This window comes from Oncorhynchus kisutch, linkage group LG8, assembly GCF_002021735.2.
Source record: "Oncorhynchus kisutch isolate 150728-3 linkage group LG8, Okis_V2, whole genome shotgun sequence".
Lineage (NCBI taxonomy): Eukaryota > Metazoa > Chordata > Actinopteri > Salmoniformes > Salmonidae > Oncorhynchus > Oncorhynchus kisutch.
Window position 1 is genome coordinate 11,739,325 of NC_034181.2, and position 27,704 is coordinate 11,767,028.

Sequence of the window (27,704 nt, forward strand, 5' to 3'; positions counted from 1 at the left end):
AGGGTTGAACTCGGATTAGCCCCAATAACATAAACATATGTCTCTCTCTCTCTGTCGTTCTTTCTCTCTGTCATTCTCACTCTTTCTGTCATTCTCTGTCTCTCTCTCTGTGGTTGTTTCTCTCTCTGTTATCTCTCTCTGTCATCTATGTCGATCTCTCTCTCTCTGTCATCTCTGACGTTCTCTCTTTGTAATTTTCTCTCTGTCGTTCTTTCTCTGTCATTTTATCTCTGTCGTTCTCTTTCTCTCTCTGTCGTTCTCTTTCTCTCTCTGTCATTCTCTCTCTCTGTCATTCTCTCTCTCTCTGTCGTTCTCTTTCTCTCTCTGTCGTTCTCTTTCTCTCTCTGTCGTTCTCTTTCTCTCTCTGTCGTTCTCTCTCTCTCTGTCGTTCTCTCTCTGTCGTTCTCTTTCTCTCTCTGTCGTTCTCTCTCTCTCTCTCTGTCGTTCTCTTTCTCTCTGTCGTTCTCTTTCTCTCTCTGTCGTTCTCTCTCTCTCTGTCATTCTCTTTCTCTCTCTGTCGTTCTCTTTCTCTCTCTGTCGTTCTCTTTCTCTCTCTGTCGTTCTCTCTCTCTCTCTCTCTGTCGTTCTCTCTCTCTGTCGTTCTCTTTCTCTCTCTGTCGTTCTCTCTCTCTCTCTCTGTCGTTCTCTCTCTCTCTGTCGTTCTCTCTCTCTCTCTGTCGTTCTCTTTCTCTCTCTGTCGTTCTCTTTCTCTCTGTCGTTCTCTTTCTCTCTCTGTCGTTCTCTCTCTCTCTCTGTCGTTCTCTCTCTCTCTGTCGTTCTCTCTCTCTCTGTCGTTCTCTTTCTCTCTCTGTCGTTCTCTCTCTCTGTCGTTCTCTCTCTCTCTCTCTGTCGTTCTCTCTCTCTCTGTCGTTCTCTTTCTCTCTCTGTCGTTCTCTTTCTCTCTCTGTCGTTCTCTTTCTCTCTGTCGTTCTCTTTCTCTCTCTGTCGTTCTCTCTCTCTCTCTGTCGTTCTCTCTCTCTCTGTCGTTCTCTCTCTCTCTGTCGTTCTCTCTCTGTCGTTCTCTCTCTCTGTCGTTCTCTCTCTCTCTCTCTGTCGTTCTCTTTCTCTCTCTGTCGTTCTCTCTCTCTCTCTCTGTCGTTCTCTCTCTCTCTCTGTCGTTCTCTTTCTCTCTCTGTCGTTCTCTTTCTCTCTCTGTCGTTCTCTTTCTCTCTCTGTCGTTCTCTCTCTCTCTGTCGTTCTCTCTCTCTGTCGTTCTCTTTCTCTCTCTGTCGTTCTCTCTCTCTCTCTCTGTCGTTCTCTCTCTCTCTCTCTGTCGTTCTCTCTCTCTCTCTCTGTCGTTCTCTCTCTCTCTCTGTCGTTCTCTTTCTCTCTCTGTCGTTCTCTTTCTCTCTGTCGTTCTCTTTCTCTCTCTGTCGTTCTCTCTCTCTCTGTCGTTCTCTCTCTCTCTCTGTCGTTCTCTCTCTCTCTGTCGTTCTCTCTCTCTCTGTCGTTCTCTTTCTCTCTCTGTCGTTCTCTCTCTCTGTCGTTCTCTCTCTCTCTCTCTGTCGTTCTCTTTCTCTCTCTGTCGTTCTCTCTCTCTCTCTCTGTCGTTCTCTCTCTCTCTCTGTCGTTCTCTTTCTCTCTCTGTCGTTCTCTTTCTCTCTCTGTCGTTCTCTTTCTCTCTCTGTCGTTCTCTCTCTCTCTCTCTCTGTCGTTCTCTCTCTCTGTCGTTCTCTTTCTCTCTCTGTCGTTCTCTCTCTCTCTCTCTGTCGTTCTCTCTCTCTCTGTCGTTCTCTCTCTCTCTCTGTCGTTCTCTTTCTCTCTCTGTCGTTCTCTTTCTCTCTGTCGTTCTCTTTCTCTCTCTGTCGTTCTCTCTCTCTCTCTGTCGTTCTCTCTCTCTCTGTCGTTCTCTCTCTCTCTGTCGTTCTCTTTCTCTCTCTGTCGTTCTCTCTCTCTGTCGTTCTCTCTCTCTCTCTCTGTCGTTCTCTCTCTCTCTGTCGTTCTCTTTCTCTCTCTGTCGTTCTCTTTCTCTCTCTGTCGTTCTCTTTCTCTCTGTCGTTCTCTTTCTCTCTCTGTCGTTCTCTCTCTCTCTCTGTCGTTCTCTCTCTCTCTGTCGTTCTCTCTCTCTCTGTCGTTCTCTTTCTCTCTCTGTCGTTCTCTCTCTCTGTCGTTCTCTCTCTCTCTCTCTGTCGTTCTCTTTCTCTCTCTGTCGTTCTCTCTCTCTCTCTCTGTCGTTCTCTCTCTCTCTCTGTCGTTCTCTTTCTCTCTCTGTCGTTCTCTTTCTCTCTCTGTCGTTCTCTTTCTCTCTCTGTCGTTCTCTCTCTCTCTGTCGTTCTCTCTCTCTGTCGTTCTCTTTCTCTCTCTGTCGTTCTCTCTCTCTCTCTCTGTCGTTCTCTCTCTCTCTCTCTGTCGTTCTCTCTCTCTCTCTCTGTCGTTCTCTCTCTCTCTCTGTCGTTCTCTTTCTCTCTCTGTCGTTCTCTTTCTCTCTGTCGTTCTCTTTCTCTCTCTGTCGTTCTCTCTCTCTCTGTCGTTCTCTCTCTCTCTCTGTCGTTCTCTCTCTCTCTGTCGTTCTCTCTCTCTCTGTCGTTCTCTTTCTCTCTCTGTCGTTCTCTCTCTCTGTCGTTCTCTCTCTCTCTCTCTGTCGTTCTCTTTCTCTCTCTGTCGTTCTCTCTCTCTCTCTCTGTCGTTCTCTCTCTCTCTCTGTCGTTCTCTTTCTCTCTCTGTCGTTCTCTTTCTCTCTCTGTCGTTCTCTTTCTCTCTCTGTCGTTCTTTCCCTTTCGCTTTATCTCTCTATCAGTCAAATGTACAGAAAACTTTGTTGCATAAATACCACAGATTATTTGAATCAGACACTTCTAATAACAACCTGTTGTTTATTTTACTTTCATCTAGCTTTTATCTTTTTGGTTTCATGACACAGACAAAGCACTGTGATTTCATCAGTTGCTACCAGACATTGTGTTTTGCTTTTAGTGACAGCTGAATTGGTGATGGTTTGTAACTTCTTTTTAACAGCAGGTATCTATAGACCGGTCTACCAGCGGTGAACAACACACTTGGCAGCACAAACAAAGCTCAAAACACTCAGAACAAAAGTTTCCCTCCATGACATTTGCTTGTTGCACAATAACAACCAAGGACCTTGTGATTCACAGACAGAAATCTGCTTCCCAAATGGCTCCCTATTCCCAACGTAGTGCACTACTTTTAACAAGAGTCCTATGATCCTTGGTCAAAAGTAGTGCATGGCCGAGGGAATAGAGTGCCATTTGGGAAACAGATTACTCTTGCTGAGCAGGAAAATCAGTCACCGCAAATGACAAGTGCTATGATCATCGGTTTGTCAAAGATGCAGGGAATGATTTTGTACCGTGTGCTACAATGGGGTTCTGCTAGGTGTCAGTGACTAGGCTACATGGGGTTCAGCTAGGTGTCAGTGACTAGGCTACATGGGGTTCAGCTAGGTGTCAGTGACTAGGCTACATGGGGTTCAGCTAGGTGTCAGTGACTAGGCTACGTGGGGTTCAGCTAGGTGTCAGTGACTAGGCTACATGGGGTTCTGCTAGGTGTCAGTGACTAGGCTACATGGGGTTCTGCTAGGTGTCAGTGACTAGGCTACATGGGGTTCTGCTAGGTGTCAGTGACTAGGCTACATGGGGTTCAGTTAGGTGTCAGTGACTAGGCTACATGGGGTTCAGCTAGGTGTCAGTGACTAGGCTACATGGGGTTCTGCTAGGTGTCAGTGACTAGGCTACATGGGGTTCTGCTAGGTGTCAGTGACTAGGCTACATGGGGTTCAGCTAGGTGTCAGTGACTAGGCTACATGGGGTTTAGCTAGGTGTCAGTGACTAGGCTACATGGGGTTCAGCTAGGTGTCAGTGACTAGACAAGGCAAGGCATGACAAGGTAGCTAATAAAGGATTGTTTTCAAGCGGTTTGTTTACACAGAAATCCTTAAGTGTCAACATTATACCATTGCTCATCAGCAGCACTCAACACAAAAATGGAACAAGCTGCATGATTTGCCGCAATCAAAGTTCCTTCTGGAAAAAATACTCCATTCAATTTAATGAATCTAAAGCAGTTACTGATTTAGTTTAATAAAGTTATTTCTGTGCCACCCACACAAAGGCAAAAGGTGATGTAAAATGTTCATGTCCTACAGACAGAGACACACGTAACAAAAATATAAATGCAACAATTTCTAAGACCTTACTGAGTTACAGTTCATATAAGGAAATCAATGCATTAGGCCCTTATCTATGGATTTCACGTGACTGGGCAGAAGAACAACCATTGGTGGGCCGGGGAGGGCATAGGCCAACCCACTGGGGAGCCAGACCCACCCCCTGGGGATAATTAGTTTTCATCCACAAAAGGGCTTTATTAGACAGAAATACTCCTCAGCCCCCCGCAGGTGAAGAAGCCAGATGTGGAGGTCCTGGACTGGTGTGGTTACACGTGGTCTGCGGTTGTGAGGCTGGTTGGACGTAGTGCCAAATTCTCTAAAATGAAGTTGGAGGCAGCTTACAGAAGAGAAATTAATATTTAATACCCTTGCAACAACTCTGGTGGACATTCCTGCAGTCAGCATGCCAATTGCACGTTCCCTCAAAACTTGAGACATTTGTGGCATTGTGTTGTGTGACAAAACTGCACATTTTAGAGTGTCCTTTTATTGTCCCCAGCACAAGGTGCACCTGTGTAATGATCATGCTGTTTAATCAGCTTCTTGATATGCCACACCTGTCAGGCTGATGGATTATATTGGCAAATGAGAAATGCTCAATAACAGCGATGTAAACATATTTGTGCATAAAATATGAGTGAAATAAGCTTTTTGTGTGTATGGAAAACTTCTTTACATGTTGATTTGATGTTTTTCAGTCTCCATAAAGTAAACACCAAACCCTACCCTCCTCCACTCCAAACTAGAGTGAGAAAAGGCTGCAAGAGAAATATAAAGTGGAGCAAAACTAGTACTTCCTCTCTAAGTCTAGCTGTATCCCACACATCTCTCAACAGATAGCACTGAGCAAGGAGCAGCTTTAGGTCTGCCAGACATCTCTCAACAGATAGCACTGAGCAAGGAGCAGCTTTAGGTCTGCCAGACATCTCTCAACAGATAGCACTGAGCAAGGAGCAGCTTTAGGTCTGCCAGACATCTCTCAACAGATAGCACTGAGCAAGGAGCAGCTTTAGGTCTGCCAGACATCTCTCAACAGATAGCACTGAGCAAGGAGCAGCTTTAGGTCTGCCAGACATCTCTCAACAGATAGCACTGAGCAAGGAGCAGCTTTAGGTCTGCCAGACATCTCTCAACAGATAGCACTGAGCAAGGAGCAGCTTTAGGTCTGCCAGACATCTCTCAACAGATAGCACTGAGCAAGGAGCAGCTTTAGGTCTGCCAGACATCTCTCAACAGATAGGACTGAGCAAGGAGCAGCTTTAGGTCTGCCAGACATCTCTCAACAGATAGGACTGAGCAAGGAGCAGCTTTAGGTCTGCCAGACATCTCTCAACAGATAGCACTGAGCAAGGAGCAGCTTTAGGTCTGCCAGACATCTCTCAACAGATAGCACTGAGCAAGGAGCAGCTTTAGGTCTGCCAGACATCTCTCAACAGATAGCACTGAGCAAGGAGCAGCTTTAGGTCTGCCAGACATCTCTCAACAGATAGGACTGAGCAAGGAGCAGCTTTAGGTCTGCCAGACATCTCTCAACAGATAGGACTGAGCAAGGAGCAGCTTTAGGTCTGCCAGACATCTCTCAACAGATAGTACTGAGCAAGGAGCAGCTTTAGGTCTGCCAGACATCTCTCAACAGATAGCACTGAGCAAGGAGCAGCTTTAGGTCTGCCAGACATCTCTCAACAGATAGCACTGAGCAAGGAGCAGCTTTAGGTCTGCCAGACATCTCTCAACAGATAGCACTGAGCAAGGAGCAGCTTTAGGTCTGCCAGACATCTCTCAACAGATAGGACTGAGCAAGGAGCAGCTTTAGGTCTGCCAGACATCTCTCAACAGATAGCACTGAGCAAGGAGCAGCTTTAGTCCTGCCAGACATCTCTCAACAGATAGCACTGAGCAAGGAGCAGCTTTAGGTCTGCCAGACATCTCTCAACACAGTGGTTCCCAAACTTTTTATAGTCCTGTACCCCTTCAAACATTCAACCTCTAGCTGCGTACCCCCTCTAACACCAGGGTCAGCGCACTTTCAAATGTTGTTTTTGCCATCATTGTAAGCCTGCCACACACACACACTATAAGATACATTTATTAAACTCAAGAATGAGTGTGAGTTTTTGTCACAACCCGGCTCGTGGGAAGTGACAAAGAGCTCTTCTAGGACCAGGGAACAAATGATAATAATCAATAAATGCTCTTTATTTAACCATCTTACATATAAAACTTTATTTGTTCATCAAAAATTGTGTCTAACTCACCCCAGGTTAATGAGAAGGGTGTGAATAACTCACCACAGGTTAATGAGAAGGGTGTGAATAACTCACCACAGGTTAATGAGAAGGATGTGAATAACTCACCCCAGGTTAATGAGAAGGGTGTGAATAACTCACCACAGGTTAATGAGAAGGATGTGAATAACTCACCCCAGGTTAATGAGAAGGGTGTGAATAACTCACCACAGGTTAATGAGAAGGATGTGAATAACTCACCACAGGTTAATGAGAAGGGTGTGAATAACTCACCACAGGTTAATGAGAAGGGTGTGAATAACTCACCACAGGTTAATGAGAAGGGTGTGAATAACTCACCACAGGTTAATGAGAAGGATGTGAATAACTCACCACGGGTTAATGAGAAGGGTGTGAATAACTCACCACAGGTTAATGAGAAGGGTGTGAATAACTCACCACAGGTTAATGAGAAGGGTGTGAATAACTCACCACAGGTTAATGAGAAGGATGTGAATAACTCACCACAGGTTAATGAGAAGGGTGTGAATAACTCACCACGGGTTAATGAGAAGGGTGTGAATAACTCACCACGGGTTAATGAGAAGGATGTGAATAACTCACCACAGGTTAATGAGAAGGGTGTGAATAACTCACCACAGGTTAATGAGATGGATGTGAATAACTCACCACAGGTTAATGAGAAGGGTGTGAATAACTCACCACGGGTTAATGAGAAGGGTGTGAATAACTCACCACAGGTTAATGAGAAGGATGTGAATAACTCACCACGGGTTAATGAGAAGGGTGTGAATAACTCACCACAGGTTAATGAGAAGGGTGTGAATAACTCACCACAGGTTAATGAGAAGGATGTGAATAACTCACCACAGGTTAATGAGAAGGGTGTGAATAACTCACCACAGGTTAATGAGAAGGATGTGAATAACTCACCACAGGTTAATGAGAAGGGTGTGAATAACTCACCACAGGTTAATGAGAAGGATGTGAATAACTCACCACAGGTTAATGAGAAGGATGTGAATAACTCACCACGGGTTAATGAGAAGGATGTGAATAACTCACCACAGGTTAATGAGAAGGGTGTGAATAACTCACCACGGGTTAATGAGAAGGGTGTGAATAACTCACCACAGGTTAATGAGAAGGGTGTGAATAACTCACCACAGGTTAATGAGAAGGATGTGAATAACTCACCACAGGTTAATGAGAAGGGTGTGAATAACTCACCACGGGTTAATGAGAAGGGTGTGAATAACTCACCACGGGTTAATGAGAAGGATGTGAATAACTCACCACAGGTTAATGAGAAGGATGTGAATAACTCACCACAGGTTAATGAGAAGGGTGTGAATAACTCACCACGGGTTAATGAGAAGGGTGTGAATAACTCACAACGGGTTAATGAGAAGGATGTGAATAACTCACCACAGGTTAATGAGAAGGGTGTGAATAACTCACCACAGGTTAATGAGAAGGATGTGAATAACTCACCACAGGTTAATGAGAAGGGTGTGAATAACTCACCACAGGTTAATGAGAAGGGTGTGAATAACTCACCACGGGTTAATGAGAAGTGTGTGAATAACTCACCACGGGTTAATGAGAAGGGTGTGAATAACTCACCACGGGTTAATGAGAAGGATGTGAATAACTCACCACAGGTTAATGAGAAGGGTGTGAATAACTCACCACAGGTTAATGAGAAGGGTGTGAATAACTCACCACAGGTTAATGAGAAGGATGTGAATAACTCACCACAGGTTAATGAGAAGGGTGTGAATAACTCACCACAGGTTAATGAGAAGGGTGTGAATAACTCACCCCAGGTTAATGAGAAGGATGTGAATAACTCACCACAGGTTAATGAGAAGGATGTGAATAACTCACCACAGGTTAATGAGAAGGGTGTGAATAACTCACCACAGGTTAATGAGAAGGATGTGAATAACTCACCACAGGTTAATGAGAAGGATGTGAATAACTCACCACAGGTTAATGAGAAGGATGTGAATAACTCACCACAGGTTAATGAGAAGGATGTGAATAACTCACCACGGGTTAATGAGAAGGATGTGAATAACTCACCACAGGTTAATGAGAAGGATGTGAATAACTCACCACGGGTTAATGAGAAGGATGTGAATAACTCACCACGGGTTAATGAGAAGGGTGTGAATAACTCACCACGGGTTAATGAGAAGGATGTGAATAACTCACCACAGGTTAATGAGAAGGGTGTGAATAACTCACCACAGGTTAATGAGAAGGGTGTGAATAACTCACCACAGGTTAATGAGAAGGATGTGAATAACTCACCACAGGTTAATGAGAAGGGTGTGAATAACTCACCACGGGTTAATGAGAAGGGTGTGAATAACTCACCACGGGTTAATGAGAAGGGTGTGAATAACTCACCACGGGTTAATGAGAAGGGTGTGAATAACTCACCACGGGTTAATGAGAAGGGTGTGAATAACTCACCACGGGTTAATGAGAAGGATGTGAATAACTCACCACGGGTTAATGAGAAGGATGTGAATAACTCACCACAGGTTAATGAGAAGGGTGTGAATAACTCACCACAGGTTAATGAGAAGGGTGTGAATAACTCACCACAGGTTAATGAGAAGGGTGTGAATAACTCACCACAGGTTAATGAGAAGGGTGTGAATAACTCACCACAGGTTAATGAGAAGGATGTGAATAACTCACCACAGGTTAATGAGAAGGGTGTGAATAACTCACCACAGGTTAATGAGAAGGGTGTGAATAACTCACCACAGGTTAATGAGAAGGATGTGAATAACTCACCACAGGTTAATGAGAAGGGTGTGAATAACTCACCACGGGTTAATGAGAAGGGTGTGAATAACTCACCACAGGTTAATGAGAAGGGTGTGAATAACTCACCACGGGTTAATGAGAAGGGTGTGAATAACTCACCACGGGTTAATGAGAAGGGTGTGAATAACTCACCACAGGTTAATGAGAAGGGTGTGAATAACTCACCACGGGTTAATGAGAAGGGTGTGAATAACTCACCACGGGTTAATGAGAAGGGTGTGAATAACTCACCACGGGTTAATGAGAAGGGTGTGAATAACTCACCACAGGTTAATGAAAAGGGTGTGAATAACTCACCACGGGTTAATGAGAAGGATGTGAATAACTCACCACGGGTTAATGAGAAGGGTGTGAATAACTCACCACGGGTTAATGAGAAGGGTGTGAATAACTCACCACAGGTTAATGAGAAGGGTGTGAATAACTCACCACGGGTTAATGAGAAGGGTGTGAATAACTCACCACGGGTTAATGAGAAGGGTGTGAATAACTCACCACGGGTTAATGAGAAGGGTGTGAATAACTCACCACGGGTTAATGAGAAGGATGTGAATAACTCACCACAGGTTAATGAGAAGGGTGTGAATAACTCACCACGGGTTAATGAGAAGGGTGTGAATAACTCACCACGGGTTAATGAGAAGGGTGTGAATAACTCACCACGGGTTAATGAGAAGGATGTGAATAACTCACCACGGGTTAATGAGAAGGGTGTGAATAACTCACCACGGGTTAATGAGAAGGGTGTGAATAACTCACCACAGGTTAATGAGAAGGATGTGAATAACTCACCACGGGTTAATGAGAAGGGTGTGAATAACTCACCACGGGTTAATGAGAAGGGTGTGAATAACTCACCACGGGTTAATGAGAAGGGTGTGAATAACTCACCACGGGTTAATGAGAAGGGTGTGAATAACTCACCACGGGTTAATGAGAAGGGTGTGAATAACTCACCACGGGTTAATGAGAAGGATGTGAATAACTCACCACGGGTTAATGAGAAGGATGTGAATAACTCACCACAGGTTAATGAGAAGGATGTGAATAACTCACCACGGGTTAATGAGAAGGATGTGAATAACTCACCACGGGTTAATGAGAAGGGTGTGAATAACTCACCACGGGTTAATGAGAAGGATGTGAATAACTCACCACGGGTTAATGAGAAGGGTGTGAATAACTCACCACGGGTTAATGAGAAGGGTGTGAATAACTCACCACTGGTTAATGAGAAGGGTGTGAATAACTCACCACAGGTTAATGAGAAGGATGTGAATAACTCACCACAGGTTAATGAGAAGGATGTGAATAACTCACCACAGGTTAATGAGAAGGATGTGAATAACTCACCACAGATTAATGAGAAGGGTGTGAATAACTCACCACGGGTTAATGAGAAGGGTGTGAATAACTCACCACGGGTTAATGAGAAGGATGTGAATAACTCACCACGGGTTAATGAGAAGGGTGTGAATAACTCACCACGGGTTAATGAGAAGGGTGTGAATAACTCACCACGGGTTAATGAGAAGGATGTGAATAACTCACCACGGGTTAATGAGAAGGATGTGAATAACTCACCACGGGTTAATGAGAAGGATGTGAATAACTCACCACGGGTTAATGAGAAGGGTGTGAATAACTCACCACGGGTTAATGAGAAGGGTGTGAATAACTCACCACGGGTTAATGAGAAGGGTGTGAATAACTCACCACAGGTTAATGAGAAGGGTGTGAATAACTCACCACGGGTTAATGAGAAGGATGTGAATAACTCACCACGGGTTAATGAGAAGGATGTGAATAACTCACCACGGGTTAATGAGAAGGATGTGAATAACTCACCACGGGTTAATGAGAAGGGTGTGAATAACTCACCACGGGTTAATGAGAAGGGTGTGAATAACTCACCACAGGTTAATGAGAAGGGTGTGAATAACTCACCACAGGTTAATGAGAAGGATGTGAATAACTCACCACGGGTTAATGAAAAGGATGTGAATAACTCACCACAGGTTAATGAGAAGGATGTGAATAACTCACCACAGGTTAATGAGAAGGATGTGAATAACTCACCACAGGTTAATGAGAAGGGTGTGAATAACTCACCACAGGTTAATGAGAAGGATGTGAATAACTCACCACAGGTTAATGAGAAGGGTGTGAATAACTCACCACAGGTTAATGAGAAGGGTGTGAATAACTCACCACAGGTTAATGAGAAGGGTGTGAATAACTCACCACAGGTTAATGAGAAGGGTGTGAATAACTCACCACAGGTTAATGAGAAGGGTGTGAATAACTCACCACAGGTTAATGAGAAGTGTGTGAATAACTCACCACAGGTTAATGAGAAGGGTGTGAATAACTCACCACAGGTTAATGAGAAGGGTGTGAATAACTCACCACAGGTTAATGAGAAGGGTGTGAATAACTCACCACAGGTTAATGAGAAGGGTGTGAATAACTCACCACAGGTTAATGAGAAGGGTGTGAATAACTCACCACAGGTTAATGAGAAGGGTGTGAATAACTCACCCCAGGTTAATGAGAAGGGTGTGAATAACTCACCACAGGTTAATGAGAAGGGTGTGAATAACTCACCACAGGTTAATGAGAAGGGTGTGAATAACTCACCACAGGTTAATGAGAAGGGTGTGAATAACTCACCACAGGTTAATGAGAAGGGTGTGAATAACTCACCACAGGTTAATGAGAAGGGTGTGAATAACTCACCACAGGTTAATGAAAAGGGTGTGAATAACTCACCACAGGTTAATGAGAAGGGTGTGAATAACTCACCACAGGTTAATGAGAAGGGTGTGAATAGCTCACCACGGGTTAATGAGAAGGATGTGAATAACTCACCACGGGTTAATGAGAAGGATGTGAATAACTCACCACGGGTTAATGAGAAGGATGTGAATAACTCACCACAGGTTAATGAGAAGGATGTGAATAACTCACCACGGGTTAATGAGAAGGATGTGAATAACTCACCACGGGTTAATGAGAAGGATGTGCTTGAAAGGATGCACATAACTCTGCAACGTTGGGTTGTATTGGAGAGAATCTCAGTCTTAAATCATTCTCCACACACAGTCTGTGCCTGTATTTAGTTTTCATGCTAGTGATGGCCGAGAACCCACTCACACATACTGTAGGTATGTGGTTGCAAAGGGCATCAGTGTCTTAACAGCGTGATCTGCCAAGGCAAGATACTCTGAGCGCAGCCCTACCCAGAAATATGGCAGTGGCTTCTGATTCAATTTTCACAGAACCGCTTGTTGCAATTTCGATGTTCAGATATCAGTGGACTGGAGGTAGGGCATGAAAGGGGAATCCAGTTGTTTGTGTCATCCGTTTGGGGAAAGTACATGCGTAATTGCGCACCCAACTCACATTTGACATTGTTCGTAATCTCATTTGCACACAAAAAATCATACAATGATGGAAAGACATGTGTATTGTCCCTTGTTAATGCAGACAGAGAAGAGCTCCAACTTCTGAATCATAGTCTCGATTTTGTCCCGCACATTGAATATAGTTGCAGAGAAGTAACCTGTAATCCCAGATTCAGATGAGAAAAACATCACCCAGATAGGCCAGTCGTGTGAGAAACTCATCATCATGCAATTTAATTTATTTTACCTTTATTTAACTAGGCAAGTCAGTTAAGAACAAATTCTTATTTTCAAGGAACAGTGGGTTTACTGCCTGTTCAGGGGCAGAACAACAGATTTGTGCCTTGTCAGCTCAGGGGTTTGAACTTGCAACCTTCCGGTTACTGGTCCAACACTCTAACCACTAGGCTACCCTGCCGCCAGCGAAAGACAAGTGAAAATGATGGTCAGTAAAGAAAACTTTAAGCTCGTCTCAAACAAAATAACTTGTCAATAAAAAGCGCACTTCTGTATGTTGTAAAAGCGTTACATGGTCACTGCCCATATCATTACATAGTGCAGAAAATACACAAGAGTTCATGGACCTTGCTTTAACAAAGTTAACCATTTTCAATGTATTGTCCAAAAAGTCTTTCATGCTGTCAGGCATTCCATTGGCAGCAAGAGCCTCTAGGTGGATGCTGCAGTGTACCCAAGAGCCTCTCGGTGGATGCTGCAGTGTACCCAAAAGCCTCTCGGTGGATGCTGCAGTGTACCCAAGAGCCTCTAGGTGGATGCTGCAGTGTACCCAAGTGGCCTCGGGAGCAACTGCTTGCACGCGCGTTACCACTCCACTATGTCTCTCTGTCATGGCTTTTGCACCATCAGTACAGATACCAACACATCTTGACCACCAAAGTCCATTTGATGTCACAAAGCTGTCCAGTACTTTGAAAATATCCTTTCCTGTTGTCCTGGTTTCCAGTGGTTTGCAGAAGAGGATGTCTTCCTTAATTGACCCCCCATAAAAGTAACAGACATATACCAGTTTTTTGTTGTTGTGCCTTTTCCCCCAGCAGCAGGAAGAATGAGGTCCTCCACAATAGTATGGGGCTTGCCTGTCCTAGCCACTGGGTAGCTCACCATATAAGATGCTTCTAGACCCTTCTTATTCATGGTATCTGTTGCTTTTATACATGTCTTACTACTCAAAAGTCGTCTTAATTCTCGTGGTTTATTTTTCAAATTGGCATGTTTTGTTTAGAAAAGTCTGCGCAAGAGTGAAGGTTTCATCGAGTTGTGAGATAGTACTGTTGCACATCTAACACACCGTGGCTGAGGAAAGGCACTACTCCCAATATAAGTGAACCCCAAATCAATGTAGTTCTCATCATATTTGCGCCTCTTCGATGGTCCAACATCCCTGTCTGTTGTTCGGTGCTTTCCCGGGTAAGGGGTCAGTAGCTCTTCGGCAGCATCAGATTCACAGCTGGACTAACAACAAATGTAGAATTACTGATGCTATCATTGGATATGCTGGTGGAAGCAGAACAACTTGTTGTTGACAGGTGCAGGTGTAGTACTGCTGGTAGTAGCAGGTCTACCAGTAGAGCTGGTATGTGTCTCTATGGACTCGGGCCTTACTTTTTTCACCATTTATCAATTTGGAGCAAACGGAATGAGCAGTAGCTACGTTCTGCTACATTCGGACATTGTTGGAATTCCCGCAAGAGACTAACGGTTAATGTGATTGGATGTTAATTATTTGACTAGGCTACCTGTATTTGACATTGTGTTGTCATTTCACTGAACACTACATGGTTTACTTGTATTATTGGCAGTTAAACGAGGCTACTCAGGCAAGAGAGAAAAAAAACGAAACGTTGGCCTTTCTGGAAAATAAACATTACATTTTTTAAAATTAAAATGTGAAATCAGATTTTTATTTGTCGTACCACCGACGGCATTGGGCGTACCTGTTTGGGAATACCTGTCCCAACAGATAGCTCTGAGCAAGAAGCAGCCGACATGTATCGATGTGCTGGACACACACACAGGGTGGAGCCAATGCAGTTTAAAGAGGAAAGCACAGGAAGTGGCTGCTTAGAGGGGGTGGAGCTGGTGGATTTTATTGATGCCCTGGGTGGGCCTTTATGCACACAAGCAATAACCACGTGGCAGAATGACTCCAGTGAGTATTCCCCCCAGCTGACACACACAACGCTTAGCTACACATCGTTAATTAATAGAACATCAAACCCCTCCTGCTTCCTGTTGACTTTACACTGCAGTGTCCTCTCAGCTGATTATACTGACTTCAACCATGTCTATTGGCTATTGTCTCCCTACGAGCCAGGCGTGTGTGTTAGCAGCAGGTTTGTGGGAGGGCTTAATCCCAGATAGCGGGCAAGAATATCAGACATTTACACACCCAGATCTGACTGGAAAGGTGTTTAAGATGGAGGAAAGGAGAGAGCTTGTGGAGTGGGATGCTTAATAAGAGGTGGAGATTATTACAGAGTGCAACATGGAGTGTGTCCCAAATGGCACCATATTCCCTTTATAGTGCACTACTTTTGACCAGGGGCTATAGGGCTCTGGTTAAAAGTGCACTATAAAAAAGGGAATAGGGTGCCATTTGGGACACGCCCAGTGTTGGTGACATCACTCTGGTATGAGCTCTGTGGTGGAGAGCTCTATATTAACAAAGTGTCTCCGAGTAGGAGTACTGATCTAGGATCAGTTTGCCACGTTACGGTAGCGGGGGGCCCGCTGGCCACGTTACGGTAGCGGGAACTGCTGGCCACGTTACGGCGGAGGGGGGGACCCGGCCCTGAAAGCTAGATCAGTGGTGGCTGGTATCCTACTGCCTTTTGTCAGTTACATTGTAACACATTTAATAAATGAAACGCACAAGAAAACGATCAAATATAAATTGGTTCATGTTCATCTTCCTCCCATGTGCAAAACCAGTTTAGACACGTCAGATGTATTCAACATTTCGGTTTAACTGAACTCATTTAAGGTCAATAATACAGATACAAAATTAAAACCTTAAAAGTCTATCCAATATATTCTGAAAAAAAGATCAAATGTTAATTGACCAGAAAAAAACAATACCAGACAATGTCATGATGAAGAAAGATGACATGCGAATTATGCTGAGTGGCACAGCTGACTGACACTGTTACAGAACCAAGTTAGGTATATAAAGGAAGACCAATCAAAACACCGACTTTCAGCCCCTAAGCACTTGTGGAGATCTGAGAGCATTGGATGGCGTAAGCAAAATGGAAATCATTTCACTAAGCCTATGACCAGGTAGTGTAGCTATGACAACTTTTGCTATACCAAGGCTATCCAGTCTTTGCACGTCTACTCAAATGCCTAAAGGGCTATTTGAGCCAAAACTTGCAAGGAGAAAGGCTTCCACGTGTGCTTGGTGATGTCTAAAAAGACACTGACAGAAAGCGTCGTTCTTCCCCTCCTGTGGTCCTGATTGATTGAAACACCAGGAAGTTATTGAGAAGACGTCCTCCAAGCACACAGTAGGGATGAGGGAGAGAGCCACGTGAGGGAGGGGGGAGCAACATACTGCATGTACAAAATGGAAGGAATGGATGGATGAAGAGAAAGTGTGAAGGGGCGTGGTGTTGTTTCTACGCTGCCGACCGTCGTCGAATGATAAACGCTCCTCTTTGTAGCTGTCCCAGGTAGATCCTCATCTTGGTGCTGTCGCTGGTCTTCCTCACCCAGATCTGAGGGGAAACACAACCAATAGGACTCATTATGGTCATTAGCAAAAGAGCCTCTATATAATAAAAGCATGGTGCTCATCATATCAGGAGTTCCAAAACTTATCAAAAGAACATTCCACTATTTATATACTGTATTAAACATATCAGGCCATTTTTAGGAAAACTATAATTTTTTCCATCCTATCTTCCAGCTCGAAATGAAAACACATACAAGCTAAGATCTCAATCTTGTTTTATGCTAAGAGCCCCCAAAATTAGAACAGAGCATGGAAAAATGGCCCTTTTACTTAGCCACCTGGTGTTGGAATCCCCCCCCCCCCAAGCCAACCCAAAACTCCAGGACCTATTGTCCCTGGAGGAGTTCAAAGGACAAATAGATGAACAGGTTGTTGAGACATGTAGTTGTTCCTGGTTGTCACCCCATGTCACTAGTTTGCGTAGCCTTATGTAAGGAAGCATGTCGTTTTACTTCCCCACAGGAGGCCTTTTGCCAGGCCATCTTGGAAATAAGAATTTGTTCTTAATTGAATTGCCTGGTTGAATAAGTTTTTAAAAAACACCACCATACAATACTTACACTGCACTTTGGACAGACTACTACGACCACCATAACTCTATACTAGCAAGTCATGGATCCCTCTAATATATAATGGATTTAAGTGGTACAAGCATAGAGCTGTAGCTGTGGAAATGAGAACTGAAACCCACCTCATTTGTTCCCACTGAGCTGATGACACAGCTGATCTTGGTGTTCTCCTTGGACTCCAGGTGGATGGCCTGGCTCTTATGATACCTGATGGGAAAGCCACAAGTTATTTATTTTTAAAAAATTCAAAAATAAAAACTACAAATAGCATAAAACATTAGCAACACAAAACTTCCTCCCATCCTGGAAAATGAATGCTTGGTGGTTTGTGATAATTATCTTAAATTGCAGTCTGTAGGAATTTCTAAGCACTGTCCTTTTGAAACCATGACCTAGAAAATATTACATGTAGCTCATTTAGTATAGGATCAATTATCTGGCATTGAGTGAGGGGTACGAGAAGGAATTACTTCTATTTAACTAACAGTTAAGAACAAATTCTTATTTACAATGACAGCCTACCGATTTTTAATCTGTCAACTCAGGGATTCGATCTAGCAACCTTTCGGTTACTAGCCCAACGCTCTAACCACTGGGATACCTGCCACCCCAGGAATCAGTCCACTCAGATAAGGACTTCAAAACCTATAGGACAATATCCTCTTGAGCACACAATCCTTTAAAGATTATAATAGATAATCTGACAATGCTGTAATGGAGAGAGAAACAAAATGACCAAAAGCCAGGTAGTCTTTGATTGTGGCTGAGGAGAGTCCCTGAGGTAAGTGAAAAGGAGTGACAAGCTGGAACAGACAGAATCAGTAAAAGGTTTATTTCTTTATTGAAGAACATATGTCCGCTTGCTTCAGCTGTCTTGCTTTCAAGCAAGCGCATTAGATGAAACATCATTTACCGGGAGAAAGGAGAAGAACACATGTGGTTTCAACCATGGCTGCTGAGTCTTCACCATCCTCTCCCCTCAGCCTTTCTTATCCTAGGTCTGGTGAGACTGTGGGAGCGAGAACGATAGCAGCGAACACTTCACTCAACTGAGATCCCCTCTCTCACTTCAGAATTGATCAAAGGCTACATGAAAGTCATGGAAAGCCATTTTTAACATCACAGAGGAGCACATTTCACATTTTCCACTCTTCAAAAGGAATTATTCATTGGTGCGTGATGTCCTATGCAGAGAGCTACTCTTTACCCAAAGGGCCTGAGAGGACAGATTATCCCATCCAAGCAAACACTGTAATTTCTGTCAGCCTATGGAACTATCACCAAATGGCATACTGCTCTGTATGCCAAAACCCATGTTCCATCCTCATGATAGCGATGTAATGTAATTTCATGATGACAGGTAGTATGAGCTTGACTGGCTAACATTCCAGCCACCCATTGGTTAATATGAAATATGACCTATTGGCCAGAGGGAATGTTACTATAAACATACTACAAACACGATTTCCATTTCTTGAATCTTGTTTTTGAAGTCTTAAAAAAAAACAGACATTTCAGCAAAGCCAAGAATTCTTCAGTAAGTAGAGCATGAGGATTTACACGGCTGGGGCGCCATCTAGTGGCTAATAAAATCAAGCGCATCATGAATTAAAACACTAGGTATTATATTATAGGGAATCAGTTCAGTAGATCTTATATTTAGACCAATCCTATTAAAACAGCGATAAACCACAACAGCAGACAATAAAAGTACAAAATTCCCCCTTTTTGCTGTGTTTAAAAAAATTAAATGGTCTAATCAACCAAATGAAAAAGATAGTCAGTGTGCATGTACCATCTCTTGTCGTAGTACAGCTTTCCCTCTTCAATGCGGGCCTCATAGCGCTGTGAGGGGGCCTCCATTGGAATGGTGGGCATTTGGTCTGGAGATGACGGAGACACTGGGGGAGAAAACATGGCGTGAGAATTGAGTTTGAGTCACTGATGTGGTCATCCTGTCTGGGTTGGCGCCCCCCGTGGCGGAGATCTTTGTGGGCTATACTCAGCCTTGTCTCAGGATGGTAAGTTGGCGGTTGAAGATATCCCTCTAGTGGTGTGGGGACTGTGCTTTGGCAAAGTGGGTGGGGTTATATCCTTCCTGTTTGGCCCTGTCCGGGGGTGTAATCGGATGGGGCCACAGTGTCTCCTGACCCCTCCTGTCTCAGCCTCCAGTATTTATGCTGCAGTAGTTTATGTGTCGGGGGGCTAGGGTCAGTTTGTTATATCTGGAGTACTTCTCCTGTCCTATTCGGTGTCCTGTGTGAATTTAAGTATGCTCTCTCTAATTCTCTCTTTCTTTCTCTCTCTCGTAGGACCTGAGCCCTAGGACCATGCCTCAGGACTACCTGACATGATGACTCCTTGCTGTCCCCAGTCCACCTGGCCGTGCTGCTGCTCCAGTTTCAACTGTTCTGCCTTATTATTATTGGACCATGCTGGTAATTTATGAACATTTGAACATCTTGGCCATGTTCTGTTATAATCTCCACTCGGCACAGCCAGAAGAGGACTGGCCACCCCACATAGCCTGGTTCCTCTCTAGGTTTCTTCCTAGGTTTTGGCCTTTCTAGGGAGTTTTTCCTAGCCACCGTGCTTCTACACCTGCATTGCTTGCTGGTTGGGGTTTTAGGCTGGGTTTCTGTACAGCACTTTGAGATATCAGCTGATGTACGAAGGGCTATATAAATACATTTGATTTGAGAAAAACTCAAGTAATTTCAATGTAAATAGTTAATTTACTAAAACCGCTGCCAGCCCGGGAGTTCTTGATGTTTCATGTAAATAAAATGAACATGTTTTTGGAGTCTGAACAAAAATCCTGTATAATAACTTGATTCATCCTCATTTTGCCTTGATGGCATTTAGACTTAAACAAAACAATCCTAACAGTTGTAAAATAATTGACTGCTCACATACCTGGACGCTTAGGGGATTTCAGCTGCTTGTTCAGTATTCGCAGATCTTCCAGGATCTGGTCATCGGTTAGCAAATAGTTAAGCTGAGGTGTGGATCGTTAAGGACAACTCGTCTTAATCAAATCATCATGTGTGTGTATATATATATATATATATATTTCTGTGAAGGGGTAAAAACTCTATCTGGTAAGTTTGAACCCCGTGAAGATAAAAAAAAAAAAAAAAATGTAACTAATCAGTCAAGACGAGATTCTTTGAAGCTGGACAGTGCCTAACATGGATCAACACTGTTGTAGACAGGACAGACAGAGTGATTGGACTTCTAGTAAAGGATATCAGGTGCAGGTTTCCTCCGCTTGTCTGGAATGGGGACTGGATCGTTGGGCCGCCTCCTTAACTTCCGGGTCATGATGGGTTTCACCTCCATGGAATCTACACAGGGGTAATATGGAATGAGCTTACCGCCATGCACCCGACACTGTAGAAATATTACTACTAGTCCACCTGTCAGAGCACTTCAATGGGAATGTACATTCTAATAACTATATGGGTGACACTCATGTGGGTATAACACAGAGAAAAGCTATATTGGTACATGTACACAGAGTATACAAAACTTGGGGCTCCCGAGTGGCGCAGCGGTCTAAGGCTGTATCCAGGCTGTATCACAACCGGCCGTGATTGGGAATCCCATAAGACGGTGCAAAATTGGCCCAGCATCGTCTGGGTTTGGCCGTCATTGTAAATAACATTTTGATCTTAACGGACTTGCCTAGTTAAATTAAAAAGTTAAAAAGAAAACACCTGCTCTTTCCATGACAGACTAACCAGGTGAATCTTATGATCCCTTATTGAAGTCAACTGTTAAATCCACTTCAAATCAGTGTAGATTAAGGGGAGGAGACAGGTTAAAGAAGAATTTTTAACCCTTTGAGGCATGGATTGTACGTGTGCCATTCAGAGGGTGAATGGGCAGGACAAAATATTTAAGTGCCTTTGAACAGGGTATGGTAGTAGGTGCCAGGCACACCAGTTTGAGTGTGTCAGGAACTGCAACACTACTGGGTTTTAAAAAGAATGGTCCACCACCCAAAGGACATCCATCCAACTTGACAACTGTGGGAAGCATTGGAGTCAACATGGGCCAACTCCATATTATGGAGATTATCCCAATGTTTGGTATACTCAGTGTGTGTACACACACACACATTCAGTGATCCGATTCAACAGTGCAGTTCTAGTACAGGGTCAGACCCCTCTTTGCCTCCAGAACAACCTGGGCATGGAAATGTTGCTCAGTTGGTATCAAGAGACCTAACGTGTGCCAGGAAAACATTCCCCACACCATTACACCACCAGCCTCTATTGACACCAGGCAGGATGGGGCCATGGACTCATGCTGCTTACTCCAAATCCTGACTGCCATCTGTATGCCAACAGGAACCAGGATTCATTGGACCAGGCAATGTTTTTCCACTCAATTGTCCAGTGTTGGTGATTGCATGCCCAGCTGATAGGAGTGGAACCGGTGCGGTCGTCTGCTGCAATAGCTCATGTGTGACAAGGACCGATGAGTTGTGCTTACCGAGAAGCCATTCTACGCCGTGATTTGCCCATTTGTGGCACGCCTGTTAGATTGCACGATTCTTGCCATGTTGTCTCAGTAAACCCTAGACACTGCAGTGTGTGAAAAGCCCAGGATGCCGTCTGTTTCTGAGATACTGGAACCAGCGAACAAAACACCAAAGTCTCTTAGGTCACTTGTTTTGCCCATTCTAATGTTCAATGAAACAGTAACTGAATGCCTGCTTTATATAGGCGCAAACTATGTGTGTGAACTGGGTGGTGTACATAATAAACTGGCCAATATGTGTATGTATATGACCTTATAGGTTAAACTAACATCATTGCACTGAAACGGAGATCTTCAATTGAATGATTAGCATGGAAATCTGCAAGTTAGAGTGAAAACAATGTATCTAAGACTTTTAGCCCTTGTTAGTATGATGGTTGTGAGATATAAGATGAGCTAAGAAACTCCATCTCCAAAACACTTCCACTGAGGATAAAATAAGTTAGCCTACATAGTCTTCTTCCTCAGCAAAAACCAACCGTCACCCATCAGCCTTTTTTTTTTTTTTTTACCCCTCCCCCCCTCAGAGTGAGATGAGAGGGAGGGAGACAGTCTCAGTGATTCTCCTACCGCCTGTCAGCTCCATTGTTAATTTCTCATTCTCTATCATCTTCTTCTTCTCCTCTAGCTCAGCAATTAAGTTTTCCTTCAGCTCCACCTTCTTATCGTCAAACTCTTTCACCGCCGCCTTCTTCTCTTTGATGTAGTTCCTCTCCACCTGTTCTGTCTGAGAGCGAGAGAGAAGGAACCAGAGAGAGAAGGAACCAGAGAGAGAAGGAACCAGAGAGAGAAGGAACCAGAGAGAGAAGGAACCAGAGAGAGAAGGAACCAGAGAGAGAAGGAACCAGAGAGAGATGGAACCAGAGAGAGATGGAACCAGAGAGAGAAGGAACCAGAGAGAGAAGGAACCAGAGAGAGAAGGAACCAGAGATTGTGTCGAAAGGCCATAAAATACATTTTAAAAAATGCAATAATTCGCAGGTGAAGGATTCAGTTGAATTTCCATGTTAGGTAATAATATCAAAACATCTCTTACCTCAAGTTGGAGAAAGAGATCTATAAGAAAGAAACAGACAAATGACAATGTTAACGCTCATGTTGACTGCATTGTCAGTTAATCCCTGGCTGTCACATTGACTTTAAGCACAAAACCAACAACCACAAAATAATAGTGTTTTTATTCATCATGTACACAGCAGGAATAAATGCTGCAGTAAATGCTTACAAGCTGGCTCCCTCAAAAATGCAGCACACACTTTGGGTGTTCAGGTTCAAATGACACAGAATGAGGTCTCTCCATGTGGCAACAACTTAACGGTGACTGAGTGTATCCCAAATGGCACCCTACGCCTTATGGGCCCTGGTCCAAAGGTAGTGTACTATATAGGGAGCCATTTAGGGATGAGCACAGTGATCCTATTCCACAACAGTGCCATTTTCTTACCAGCATTGCGGACTCTCTCCTTGTATTGTTGGTCCAGCTTCTTCATTCTCTTCTGGTACTCCTGAAGTGTTCCTGCAGGGAAGAGTTTAATTAAAACACAGAATATACATTTGAAGTCAGAAGTTTACATACACCTAGGCCAAATACATTTAAACTCAGTTTCATAATTCCTGACATTTAATCCTAGTAAGAATTTCCTGTTTTAGGTCAGTTAGGATCACCACTTTATTTTAGGAACGTGAAATGTCAGAATAATAGTAGAGAGAATTATTCCTTTCATCACATTCCCAGTGGGTCAGAAGTGTACATACACTCAATTTGGTAGCGTTGCCATTAAATTCTTTAAACTTGGGTCAAACGTTTTGGGTAGCCTTCCACAAGCATCCCATAATAAGTTGGGTTATTTTGGCCCATTCCTCCTGACAGAGCTGGTGTAATTGAGTCAGGTTTGTAAGGAGGCCTTGCTCGCACATGTTTTTTCAGTTCTGCCCACAAATTTTTTATGGGATTGAGGTCAGGGCTTTGGGATGGCCACTCCAATACCTTGACCTTGTTGTCCTTAAGCCATTTTGCCACAACTTTGGAAGTATGCTTGGTGTCATTGTCCATTTGAAAAGACCCATTTGCAACCAAGCTTTAAATTCCTGAGTGATTGCTTCAATATATCCACATAATTTTCATTCTTCATGAAGCCATCTATTTTGTGAAGTGCACCAGTCCCTTATGCAGCAAAGCACCCCCACAACAAGCTGCTGCCACCCCCATGCTTCACAGTTGGGATGGTGTTCTTCGGCTTGCAACCCTCCCCCTTTTCCTCCAAACATAACGATGGTCATTATGGCCAAACAGTTCCATTTTTATTTAATCAGACTAGAGGACATTACTCCAAAAAGTATGATCTCTGTCCCCATGTGTAGTTTGCAAACCGTTGTCTGGCTATTTTATGGCAGTTTTGGAGCTGTGCCTCCTTCCCTGCTGAGCGGCCTGTCAGCTTATGTCGATATAGGACTTGCCTTACTGTGGTTATAGATACTTTTGTACCCGTTTCCTCCAGCATCTACACAAGTTCCTTTGCTGTTCTGGGATCGATATACATTTTTCACACCAAAGTACATTCATCTCTAGGAGACAGAAAGTGTCTCATTCCTGATCAGTATGACAGCTGCGTGGTCCCATGGTGTTTAACTAAATACTATTGTTTGTACAGATGAATGTCGTACCTTCAGGCGTTTGGAAATTGCTCCCAAGGATGAACTAGGCTTGTGGTCTACAATTTATTTGAGGTCTTTGATTTTCCCATGATGTCAAGCAAAGTGGCACTGAGTTTGAAGGTAGGCCTTGAAATACATCCACAGGTAAACCTCCAATTGACAAATTGTGTCAATTAGCATATGACATCATTTTCTGGAATTTCCCAAGCTGTTTAAAGGTAGTCAACTTAGTGCATGTAAACTTCTGACCCACTGGAATTGTGATAGTGTTTTATAAGTGAAATCATGTCTGTAAACAGTTGTTGGAAAATTACTTGTCATGCAAAGTAAATGTCCTAAACGACTTGCCAAAACTATAGTTTATTAACAAGACATTTGTGGAGTGGTTGAAAAACAAGTGTACGTAAACTTCCAACTTAAACTGTATGCCTAACTTCTTATCCAACCAATCTCTGAAAGCAAAGAGCACCACCTCTGAGGATCCATCATAACAGTTGTGCAAAATGATAGTTCTGCTCAGTTCTACTTATGCACGCGGAGGAATTCATGACATTGATAATCACATTGATTGTGAATGCAAGGAGGATAATGAACTGAATATAGGATAGGCCTAATACATAAATGCAGTGAGGATAATTGGAAACAGTGACACTACCCTCTTGGAGTTGCGTCAACTGCCTTTTCAATGATGCCAGCTTGTCTTGGTACATCCTGAAACCAAATAAAACATGATTATCACAACCAACTACTAAATCTGTAAATGTAGTCCTTCAAGATCAGGCTACATTTTGAACATCCCATTTCATCCAAGTCAACATATATTCTATCCAGTGTAACTGTGCAATTGGTGGACAACACTCACTGTTCTTTGATTTCCACATAGTCATCCTCATCATGTTTTGCCAGGTCAGTTTCACTGGCATCTTCTGTGTCTGAAAGAGGGAGAAGGAAAAAAATGGCGGACGTCAGTAAGTAGGCTAACAGTTCACCAATATCATATGACATAGGGCCTATGCCAAGAAAACATTTTCAGAACAATTTGTTCAATAGCAAGTCAATGAAATTTCTAATTTTAGGAAAGCTGGAAACAGTAGGATAGATGTAGCTACTCAGTCAAGTTACCTTTATTTGGATCCCCAATGAGTGCGTTACCAGCCATTTCCCTTTAGACTTATACAAAAATAAACTAACAAAGTAAAACAAGGTCGTCTGATAAATGCGAAATGTTATGTCGTAGGCTAAAGTAGCCACACGCAAGATGGCAAGCTAGCTAACTAAGCGTTCAGCTAACAGGCTTGCTCATTTCTATCAAAAAAAGTTAGCAATTAAATGTTAACCAGAATTGCACAGACCGGGCAGTGACTCCAGGTTAGTAAACAGACGTTTCTTATTTGACCAGCCAGCTAATTCGCAACAAAAGGGTTTACATTGAGTGCCTAACATTTGTCCCGTTGCTAACGCGTAGCAAATTGATGAAGCCAAATACGAGAGCGATTTGTCAAGCGAGCCAATTTAGCTATTAGCAACGGCTAATTCAAGACTTGGAAATTGAACCGGTTTCAAATTTTGTTAGCTAGATGCAATCTCTGCGTGGCCTGCATGAGAATACGTAGTTGGGTACCTATTTTAGATACCCGACTAGCTCGTTAGCTACCGAGTTTGCCAGCGCCAAAGCAGGTTTTGCCGGTGACCTGTCAGCTGATGGTAGCTAACGTTAGCTAGCGGCGTAACGTTAACGCTTGCTAGCTAGTTACAACACCAGTGAATGGTTGACTTAGCATTGACAAGACTAACACAACTCTCCATCAAATACAGGTAACATGAGTAAAGGGTCATTGCTTAAATCTGTAGCTATACCCAAAGTTAACAGCACAAATGCAACGTGACATTTGGAAATAGCCTGCATCAGCGCGCGGCCTTAAAACCTAATTTAGCTAAATCCCAACAAACCACCTTCATCTACGCACGTACCCAATGAAATGGCTGGCCTCAAAGTTAACTGGACATGTAAGGAGAGCTGAAATTACAAAATCAAATATAGTTTCTTATACTTCACACCAACAGTGGCAAGACTGTGTCAGAAAAGGCCAATCACTGAAATCATATTGGTGTTAAAGCAAATGAGTCTTTCTCGCCACCTGTCAACCATTACAAATGTTTTACTGAGAATGACTGCCTGCCTGTTTGTTACGAATTTAACTCCAAAAATCGAGACTCCAAGTCCAATGCACGGTTACAAAGACCACTTTCTCTCTCTTATATATCATATATTACGTTAGCGCGGTCTGTCCACCACTTGACAACGTGTTGCTGTATAAAAGTAAAGCCGGGCTTGACCGCTAAACATGAAAGTTGAAAAAGATAATTAACTTGTCCCCCATCTACACTAACAGGTAGCTTTCCTGCCAGGGGCGTATTCATTACAACCAAACGAAAAGGGGCGGGACCTATCTGAATTTGTCCAATAGAAACTCTCGTTTTTAACAGTTTGGACTCATGATTAAACTCCTGCGAACAACAAGCTGGATTATAGAAACCTGTGTTAATTCAACGCTGGCTAGCTAGCGTTAGTTACCCAAACTGGCACAAACTTTACTCTTCAACGGGGATGGGTTCATTCTTTTTTTTTTAATAATAAAACAATTTGCAAAGGTCACACTAGTTTTAGGAGACTATTTGAGAAAACTAACAACGTTTATTAGCAAATATCACAAGAGTAGCTAGCTAACAAAATGTGCTACATTGGCGAACCTACCTTCTTCCGAGTCTCTTCCCCTGAAGCTTCGATCATCGTCGTCGTCCACACTATCAAGTTCTTCTTCATCATTGTAATAATCTACCATCGGTGATAGTAAAGTAGAAGCCATTTGATGGCAAGTAAAAATGTAAACAAACGTTAGATAAACAATCGATTTGGAATTTGCAGTTCAGAACAAAACAGCGCCTACATCTGTTAAGACCCCATGAGAAGTAAGATGGCCGTTATTGCGCCTGACCAAAATATTTAAAACAAAACTGTAGAGATTCTTTTTAATAGTAATTTTATCGCATCTTTGTGTCATGCATACACCAATGTAATAGTATAAATTAAATAGCATTTTTCCATTAAACAGGGTTAGTTACCGGTATCTTCGCTATATTTTAGCGGTCTAATTAGGCATTTCGAGGTCAGCCCTTGTGCAGAGCAAAAGATTTTCAGCGATTTGTATCAAATAAGTTTGCAATTAAATGCTATACAGAATTGCACATGCCGGACAACCATTCACTTCATATTAGTAAACCGTTGTTTCTTATTTGACCAGTCAGCTAATTCCCAACAGCAAAGGGTTTACATCGAGTGCCAATATTTGCCACATGTTGATTTGCTAGCCCCAATTTTGTTACGAATTGACCCTGCGCTGGGTCAATCATAACATAATGGCTATCGGGGTAAAGTGCATGTCTTGAAAGTATTTACGTCCCTCACGTTCACATAACTGTATAGACACTAAACTATTAATATCCCTATTGCGAGCTGTCATAACGCAAAGGCTTTTCAAAGGAAATCAT

The 27,704-nt window shown here is 43.2% G+C and overlaps 1 protein-coding gene across 2 annotated transcripts; it reads right to left on the reverse strand.

Annotated features, from left to right (window-relative positions):
* Positions 1-14,716: 14,716 nt before the first annotated feature.
* On the reverse strand, positions 14,717-27,539 carry LOC109896190 (sin3 histone deacetylase corepressor complex component SDS3). 2 transcript variants are annotated; one of them, XM_020490484.2, is made up of 11 exons: positions 26,911-27,539; positions 25,018-25,087; positions 24,811-24,866; positions 22,945-23,016; positions 22,537-22,556; positions 22,071-22,227; positions 20,204-20,299; positions 19,869-19,955; positions 18,748-18,853; positions 17,075-17,159; positions 14,717-16,366 (listed from the first exon to the last, which is right to left on the reverse strand). In XM_020490484.2, exons 1-11 carry the CDS (start codon positions 27,020-27,022, stop codon positions 16,268-16,270), a joined length of 960 nt encoding a protein of 319 aa, XP_020346073.1. In that variant the 5' UTR covers positions 27,023-27,539; the 3' UTR covers positions 14,717-16,267. The 2 variants fall into 2 exon arrangements, with proteins under 2 accessions (XP_020346073.1, XP_020346074.1); XM_020490485.2 differs by lacking the exon at positions 26,911-27,539 and adding an exon at positions 25,278-26,543.
* Between the last annotated feature and the right edge of the window lie 165 nt (positions 27,540-27,704).

Coding starts and splice junctions, on each gene's coding strand:
- LOC109896190 (XM_020490484.2), bottom strand. CDS start 27,022: ATGGCTTCTACTTTACTATCACCGATGGTAGATTATTACAATGATGAA. Junction 23,017..24,810: donor GTTGACGCAACTCCAAGAGG/GTAGTGTCACTG, acceptor TCTTCCCTGCAG/GAACACTTCAGGAGTACCAG. Junction 19,956..20,203: donor GCGGAGGAAACCTGCACCTG/ATATCCTTTACT, acceptor AACGATCCACAC/CTCAGCTTAACTATTTGCTA.